Source organism: Arachis duranensis, chromosome 2 (assembly GCF_000817695.3).
Source record: "Arachis duranensis cultivar V14167 chromosome 2, aradu.V14167.gnm2.J7QH, whole genome shotgun sequence".
NCBI lineage: Eukaryota > Viridiplantae > Streptophyta > Magnoliopsida > Fabales > Fabaceae > Arachis > Arachis duranensis.
The window spans coordinates 8257973-8267681 of NC_029773.3; the positions used below are offsets into that span (position 1 = coordinate 8257973).

Here is a 9709-nt window from a genome sequence, read left to right on the forward strand (position 1 = left end):
ACACAACTATTTTAATTAATTTATTTGCTTATGTGGTTGCCACTTTCTTTCAACCAAAGTGAAAATTAACCTAGCAAAATACATATTGTTAAAGATTGTGTTATGTTCTTTATGATGTCACCGAACAACTTTTTTTGATAGATTAGTGTATTGTATTTTTTACAATCCAAGTTATTTATAAGTGTTAGAGGTGATACGATAAAAAGATTGGAAATTCAATTAACTAATTTTAGTTTCAGAATTTGATTATGTAGGTCAAAGTAAAATTGGCAAATCTGAAGTAGCAAATCTCAAGAAAACACAAACACACGTCTTTACTTCAATGACATTGCTATTATATTTTCTTAAGCATGATTAATTCTATTTATATACTAAACGATTTTACATATTTATCTTAAGTAACAAGTGACGCACAAATATAATAAAGTAGATTAGACACCGGTATAATAAACAAGATTAACCACTCAACCCACACGTATGTGCAATGCAATGGTAGAAACTTAGATACAATTAATTTTATATGAAGTTGATAGCTGAGAGCCGTTAAATAATTTGATAAGTTTGACTAAATTATCATCTACCAACTTTCAACTATCAACTTCATGTCAACTTCACATGAAATTAACTGCCCTTAAATTTTCACCATATGCGAGACATCCACTAGTATGCTAAGTAACCAACTATATCAGGATTATAAGAGAGAGAATGTTTAATATCTAACATACTCCGATCTAATAAAAACCCTAAGAAATAACAGGGTAATAAAAACTATAGTAGTTGTTACAATGTTTCTGCAGTGTCCACCATATGGGCATCATAGAGCCAATTGTGTGGCTGTTGCACATTTCCCCACAATTCCTTCATCGTAGTGCAACCACCACCACAACCACAACCACGACCGCCACCACATTTACAATTTAAACCATGCGATGCGCTCAACATTAGTAAGGTTATAAATCTTTGCTTCCATACAATTAAGGGAACAAAAGAATGAAGCAATCCGGAGATTTTTCTTTTTCATCCTAGACAGATCAGAATATCTTGGTTAATTAGATGTGAACTCCATATAACATAAGCAGACTTCAAATTTACAGTGTATATGAAGCACCACAAAAAAATTTAGCCAAGTTAAACAGAACAAACTCTTATTATTTAGTAATAAGAAGAATAAATACAGTTTCATGCTTACCCTCTAGTAGTTGTTCGGAAGGAGAGAATCCGAAGAAATCCCCAATTTACGAATCACCATCAGTTAATAGCAACTGTTGTAACTATTATCTACCACTCGATACGATCACATCAGCAATTCGTCCTGAATCCTGATACAGTTTTGTGAATATAACTAATTGCTATTGACACTTCAGGCTGGCTGGTAACCTCAAATATGGTCATACCATTAACAGCCGTCAAGAATAGATGAATTTTAATTCATGTTCTTTTCATCGTATTTGAACCCAATTTTGCATCCTCTTGGATTGTACTTTTGGTTCAATTGTACCAAGCGTTCGTTTCTCGACAGCAACCTGTAGGTCAATATCCATGGATATATCAAAGGGATGTTATAGCTCAGCTTCTTTTCTGCAAGAAATTACTCCAGGAACATCATTGAACCCATTCGAATGGATTTCGCAGTGTTCCGGAGTTGCTGTTTCCAATGAGACATCTAAGACTGGGGGATCAACATCCATTGCATATTCTTTAGAGTCTTTATCTAAATTGCGTTCTTTATCCTTAGCATCGCTAGAAGCACCATCCTCAGAAGCTAAAACCTCATTCACTTCAGTAGCAAAAGCTTTATCTGGGAACTCATTACTTGAAAAATTCTCATCGGTAGACAACAATCTAGGAGGGGAAATATAAATTGATGATAGATCAACGTCCATGTCAGCAGATAGACTGTCTTCTCTAACCCTCTCAGATGGGATGCCATTTTCATTCCTGTGACAATCTACAACTTGATCAGCAATTTTGAGTCCATCATCAGAGTCATCACCATCAAGAGATATATCATCATTGATTATAAACTGTTTATTATCTAACTTCGGATCTTGATTACATGAGACTACTTTTGATGTCTCTAAGCAGATATCAACAACTACTCTTTTCTCATTAGGATCCATAACAGTTGCAACACTTTCTTTATCAAGCAGGGTATTTAACTGTTGCTGAACAGAAACTGCCAAGGAGACAGCATGATCGCGAATTAAAGAGTCATAGGGTGGGCAATGCAAAATGTTCTTTAGAGCCTGCTGATACTGAAAAAAGCCAACAGAAGGTGGAAGGGACCTTCTCTTTTGATAGATGCTAATAACTTTCAGGACATGCTCGCAGAGGTTCCCACCTTGTGCCCAACTACAATTACATATGCTAAACATTGAACCGGGATTGTGAACAACATAAGCTTTTTCTGGATTATCCTGATCAGTAACCATGGCACACCCATCTTCCAATAGGACATCAGTATCTGGAATTTTCAGCGCCTTGCGCCATGATGTCAAACCACTTATCCATTCATTTTTCCAATAGCGAGCAAAATCATCTTTTCCAGAGTACTCATCAAGCCAGAAATAAGAATGGACTTTCGTACCCAACTTGTCAACCAACCAATCAGCTCGCTGAAAAACACTGTTGTCCTTCTCATTGAACAGTCTGATCTTCAGTTGGTTGTGATAAAATTCCACTGCTGCACAAGTTTCCTGGCTAGCAAGAGGCAAAGTTTTAAGTGCATTGATCCAAGCTCCTACATCAACGGGACAAAATTTCAACAGCATCAACCTCATATATATAAATGCCCATAAAAAAGCAAACGCAAATAGGTATCAAGTCCATCATAATTAGATGTTTTTCCCATTCGATAAAACAACATAGCCTTCCAAGACTATTATATTCGGTGATTGTAAGTCATCATGACAATATATTGGCTTATTATGTTGGCAAATCTTCACCAGAATAATAATGAATGCTATTATTTAGGAGGGGGAAGAAATTAACATCTTGATTGAAGATACACTCTCCCAATCTATGCACCGTTCTAAAGAACATTTGTAACCAAGACACATAACATAATTTAATTATTTATTTATTCAATAAACTATTATATGTATTGAGAAAAAAAGTATCAAGAGTTAATACTTTCCTTTTTTGTTTTCATAGAAAGAAAATTAGTATATTACTAAATTACAAACAGAACAACTTTTATTTACAAATTACAAATTAAAAGAAAACATCTGATAAATATGTGGAGTTATCTTTTTATAACATTTTACAGGATAAAAAGGAAAAATTACAAATAGGAGAAACAGATATCCCTTTTATAAGAAAAGGAACATGAGAAAAGAGTATCAAAACCACGTGTAACAAAAACTAAAAATTAGCAGAAACACACTGCCACAAAGGTCTGGCTTCTTTTCTTTTCTCAAAACCCACAAAGTTGTCAATGGGAACCGACCTAATGTTGTTGAACACACCATACCCTTAGCAAAAGTACCAAACAATGTCTTCAAAAAATTCATGAAAAATTTTGGACAGTGTCAAGCATTTGCCTTATGTATGCAAACTATGTTTGAAATAGATGCTGATCTTTACTAGTCTGCAGCCATAGGGGTAATAAAAATGAAGCACAATGATAACTGGTGGTGAGCATAATATTATTTCTCAATTTCATAAAAAATAAAAGCATTCCATGATATAGGTAGATACTACTAACCCATTCTAGGATACCAAGTAGCCTTGAAATAGTCCATAAAATTGGATTCATCAATAAAGTCTTCAATGAAATCTTCAAAGAGTGACATGGTCCCTTGAAGGCGGCAAATATTATCCACAATCAGCTCAAGTTGTTTGGATATCTTTATTTGCATGTCAATCTCCAAACTCCTCACTATGTTTTTATGCCATAGATGACGAACCCTCCAGAAACTTATCAATACTGAGCACTGAAAAACATCTCTGGCAAATACACAGAATATAATAATTATTATTTGAGAATATAGTTTCGTAGTTTGGATTCACAATGCAAAATAGATTTCTATATCAAACATTTGAATCAGCCATCATGCTCAAATATTAAAACCCTGTAAGGACCAGTCCATATCTTATGACATGGATAAAGGACTCCTAATATACAAATCAAATTCAATTTTTTTAAAAAAATAATCATCCTCAAGTAAAAATAATAGTATTATTCTTGGATTCTTGGGTTTCAAAGGAAAGAGACACAAGAAGATGTCAATAGAAAACGTGAACCAAGAAGCATCAATATAAAAAATATTCAGTACATTCTGTAAAAACATTTCAAACATTATTACTTCAAATAATTCATATCTACATAAAGGCAATTATAAATGAAGCCATCCTACTTTTGACAATAGAAATTTAAAATCTTGAAATTGTAGTAGAAATGGACAATATTCTTTATAAATCTTACATATTTTACAATATTAGCTTCATTGATAAATTGCACTAACCTGATTGCCAGGATATCATAAAGCGGATCATCTACTATAAAGCCCGCCAATCTCCAGTTAGGATCTTTTGTTTGAACTCGATTGTAAAGAGCCCTCATCCATCGATGTGCATCTAAGCTCGAAAACCTTGGAGCTATTATCCAAGCCACTGGAATGGCCTTCTTGTCACAGTTAAACACAAGAAGACTGTGAATGGGGTACTGGACAAAATAATCAATGTGTTTGCTATTAGCTTTTTGTTGAAACAAACAAATATGTTCCACGGTTACTTAAAATCTATGATGCACGAACATGTACACAAATACGGGACACAACACAACAAAACCTTGAAAACAAGGACACACACACACACACACACACACAGATTATAATAGTATCTTGATATTTTATTGATATTAAAATACAAACTAACTTTTTAAAATTTTTTTTATGCCCATTTTAAATATATAAGTCATTTTAGATAACCTTTTGCATTAATAATTAATAATATCTGGTATTACTAAACTCATTTCAAACATAGTCAAGAATAAGGTTGGACACGCTAACACGTAATCATATTTGACTGTGTTCAAGTGTGTTCAAAGAAGTAGCTTTTAATTCTTATTAAGACACGATTGGACACGCGTGCTAGACGAATGTTAAACAAGTATCATGTCTGAAATGCGTCCGACATGTGTAAATACTGCAATTCAACAAAGTGTCAGTGCTCCGTAATTTAAAATCAAGGAAAAGGAAAGAAAAAGACCTTTAATTTGTTTGTACCAAATCTTGAATCTGATGCAAGCAAAGCTCGATTCCCAAATCTAATCATTTGCTGCAATTGCCACTCAGTTTGAATCCCCAGAGTAAATGGATTTGAATCAGAAAAATCTTCATAGAAGAAAACGTGACTTTGGTGGCTTTCAACCCACATCTTGATGCTAACAGCATCATCATCATCTAGTTCATATGTAGATCGACGGATCGCCCTCTCTTGTCGTCGAACATATCGGTGGGTCAAAAGGTCATCACGGTTACTAGGACCTCCCTGTCTCTCAACCGATTCATTGTGCCTCTGCATAATAGTCTCCACAGAGACCCCAACATATAGGAGAGATAAAACACGAAGTCGAAGATCTTCCGAGATATATGGAGCATACATTGCACGTGTTCCAGCAGCCTTTTTGTCCTGTGGACCATGGCATGGCAAACCCTTTTTATCCATATGTTTATCATCATTATATATGATCAAGGCAACTGAAGGTTCGGCTATGAGGCGTTTCACAATAAAGTGACAGGTGCAACCTCTCTTAGTATTTGGCCGACCAGCATTTTTCTTCTTTGGAACATATGTAGTCCGACTTGGCCGTACAACGCCACCTTTTCTGTGGTCATCGGGACCAAAGGAACACCAATACCTGCATTGACATAGTATAAAAATCCACATTGCAGTGAAATACAGGAAGCAATAGCAACAAATAGTGGACACTAAATGAAGTGTTTACAACTTACAGTATATACTCTAGTATACCATCAACCTTCGGCTTGAGAGGCATTGATGGACGACGTCGACGCCTTGCTTCAACATGAAATCTTGTTGGACATTCTTTATTATTTGATTCACCTCTCACAAAATCATCAACTCTGGCAAATGGAATTAGAGCAACTCTATCTAGTTTATCATGCCAACCTTCCACTTTCGACCATACTAGGTCAGCAGAAGAGATCTCCAATGTGGGAGGATTTTGGACGGGAAGCGACAGAATTGCATCCCATCTGGCCATTAATAACAAACACGAACAAATTTGCTTCTACAAATGTAGATGAGACTGGGAAGACACAACCAAGTGACTTCACATTTTTGTCCAATCTGCAAAGAATTAGAAGCACAGTTAAAGGCATTATCATAATGTAAGTGTATATCAGCAACAATCACCGGTGGGGTACAACCTACAAGTATGCGTGTGTTTCTATAAAAATTTGACAAACTTTATATAATAAAATAGAAAACACATTAATTTCAGCATTAAACAAGTCTAAATAGTTTAATAATAATAGTAGCAATCAGCAGCCACATGCTCGTTCAAATAATAAAATTTCAGCAGAGCATAACAATCAGTCAGCATGAGAGAAAATAACAGGCCACAACAATAGCAAAAAGAAATGCAGAAAATGAGATAACAATAAGCAGAAAATCAGAATTTCAATGCTCAGTTTCTCAAAGACTATCTCTTAGCTGGGCAATGGGCAGCAGAAGGAACATTGATAAAATATTCAAATTTAATTTAAAATCATTATTACAAATTTATAAAAATATTTTTTTTAAATTCTCTATCTACAAACACATCATAAACCATGCTTCAATGAGCCATCCCTCCAACTATGTGGTCAGCTTGTTCTTGATGATGCCTTGAGCATCTAGTTATTGTGCTTTTCTATTGTTTTCTCTTTGTGTTATTTAGTTTTCTCTCCTCTTATTAAAAAAGAAAAAAAAAACGTTTCACATTTTATAAAACAACTAAAAATTATACAGGGCACATGATGTTATCCTAAGGAACCAAATGAGTTGATATAATACAACAGAAATGCCTTATGCTTAAGAAAAGTTTGAGGTTAATCTTCACTAACGCAAGTCATATCATTGTTGTAGGCATTGCTTAAGTTGTTGTCATGATGGTTAGCACCACCTTGGTGACCCTTGTGAACTGTGATGCTCTACTTATATAGAGGGGAAATAACTAAAGTACCTCTGGCACTTGCACACTTAAGCCAGCCCCAACAAGAACAATCAATAAACCAGACTTCATAGGTAGCAAACAGCAAATTGCACATCTTACACCACACCACCACCATCACCAAAAAGTCTCACTAAAAAAACATAATAACAAAAGAAAAACATACTGACAAGCGCATTATCCATCACAATTTCTCCCTTTTTTTTTTTGGAATAAAAGTATGGAATTTTGAGGGGTCGAAAATAGAAATAATGCATATATGAATACCTAGCCCATGAACAAGAAACACAACTTATCAAAGCAACAACACAACACACCATCAATATCCATTCCATTAGGGAAATTCTAAAGCCAAAGTTCTATCTTCCAGAAAATGACACAAAACACCATACAAAGTACAATCGTTTGAAATAAATACATTCAATTTACAGAGGAAGAGGAAAAAAGTAACAAATATTTGGATAAAATAAAACAAGAGATAAATTTAAGTTCCAGAAAGAGAAAAGGCCAACTAATAGAACATGAAGAACGAGAACGCATACCTAAGTTTCTAAAAGGAAGCGGTGTTCGTTGCGGTACCGGCAGCAGAGTTTGCATGCGGCGGCGAAATCTGGTAGTGGATAGAACAGCGGCGGTGGTGGGAGAGAAAGTAGTGAGGTAGCGAGAGAGAGTGGGTGAGTAGAGAGCAGGAGAACAGACGGCGACGAGCTGAAAGGTTGCAGCTCCGGTGGAGAGAGATTACATAGCAATAGCGACGACGGAGAGAGAATACATAGCAGAAGCCGCAGTGAAGAGAAAGAAGTGACCGCCGTTCGAAAGTTTGAAGAAGAGGAAGAAGAAGGAGAGGAATTCGGCAGTTAGGGAAGTAGCTGCCCTGTTTTAGTGTTTACTCCTACTCAGATACTCACATATTCACATGGCCACTTTCATAATATTATTAAATAATAATAATTTTTAAAATATTTTTGAAACTTCAAAAAGTTATAATAAATAATAAATAACTATAATAGATGAATTTAGATTCTCTAAATTTTGAATTTCATGTTAGAAGGTAAGATGTAATTTTTTACTATTAATTTTATAGGTGGGACTAAGAGAAAATATAAGAGAGAAACCATTCAAGACTTTACTCTCTAAAATAAAAATTCAAAATTTAAAAGATAGAAATTCATAATAGATACAAAGGTAAAGTATTAATTTGGTCTCCTACGTTTGGGGTGAATTCTGTTTTAGTCCCCAACGTTTAAAGTGTGCTATTTAAATCCAAAATAGTTTTTATTTGCATCAATCAGGTCCTGCCGTTAAATGGGTATGAAATAATTAATGCCGTGTCCGACGTGGCAAGGGAGAAGGGACAGGAATTAATAGACGTGTAATCGTTCCCGTCTTTGGACAGAACCCATGCTTACCCTAACTCTTCTTCTTCTTCTTCTTGTGAAGCACGAAACGGTAAAGAAAACCAACAAACCCTACTGATCGTCACTCAAGAGTTGCGATTCGCAACTAGAGAGGTGACATTGCCCTTCAGTAACGTTAAAGGTCCACAGAAGCAGTTAGTTTGAAACCCTTCCTTTCCGGAAGAAGATCGTATCAGGTATCCCTCTATCAAATCTCCTTAACCCATTTGGTTTTCATCTTAATCCATGTTGATATGTAATGATGCATGTTGATATCTGATTGTTTTGATTTATATGGCAGAGAACATCGCTGCAATGTGGTATAAGTCTCCGAAAGATAAAACAGATGTAGGACTGATGATGCTTCACACAGACAAGGATGCAATGGACATGGCTAGAATTAGAATGAGGGACAACATGGTGGAGCTTTTTCTTGTTCACAAAGAGGGTGCTACTGCTAGGAAAGGCTGCACCATTGAAAAAGTTGAAGACATAGATGGTGGTGAGGCTGTTGCACCCACTGTAGGGACTATTGGACTTGGTCCAATTGTGCTGCACAAAGCCCAATCATCTGCTCAGGCCAAAGTGGGTAAGAAGCCCAAGTTGGTGACAGAAGCCCAAAATGATATGTTGGAGGATGATGATAAAGAGAGGTCAGGGAGGTTAGATTTTTCTGGTGATGATGAATCTGAGGATGATGACTACCAGCCAGAAAATGATTATGAGGGAGACAGTGATGAACAGTGGAGTGAAAACAGCTCTGGAGATAGTGATCTGGAGGTTGCATTTGATGACATCGATGATGATTGGAATGGTGATGGAGGATTGTATGATGTTGATATCACAACTACGAAAGATTCCTAAAAGATGAAACAGAGTGTTCCAACTGATAGAGTACAAGGAAAATTTAGTGGCAGTGTTAATAAGGGAAAAGAGCAAGTGGTGGCTGCTGGACTAAGGGATGAAGATGTTGGGTATGAGAGTGAGGAGTTGTGGGATGTCCCTGTAAGTGATGATGAATGGGATCCCTTGTTGAGGAAGTACCCATTGTACAAGAGTTTGAAGAATATGAAGGAGTATAAATGGGAGGTTGGGACAATGTACGTAGATAGAAATGCTTTTAAGGAATGTG

At 35.8% G+C, this 9709-nt stretch overlaps 1 protein-coding gene across 1 annotated transcript; it reads right to left on the bottom strand.

The window, feature by feature from the left end:
- Positions 1-406: 406 nt before the first annotated feature.
- On the bottom strand, positions 407-8073 carry LOC107473325 (uncharacterized). Its single transcript, XM_052257323.1, has 7 exons — positions 7723-8073; positions 5958-6315; positions 5212-5863; positions 4467-4666; positions 3707-3948; positions 1190-2740; positions 407-1022 (listed from the first exon to the last, which is right to left on the bottom strand). The coding sequence occupies exons 2-6, from the start codon at positions 6227-6229 to the stop codon at positions 1560-1562; spliced, it is 2547 nt and encodes an 848-aa protein (XP_052113283.1). The 5' UTR covers positions 6230-6315; positions 7723-8073; the 3' UTR covers positions 407-1022; positions 1190-1559.
- Between the last annotated feature and the right edge of the window lie 1636 nt (positions 8074-9709).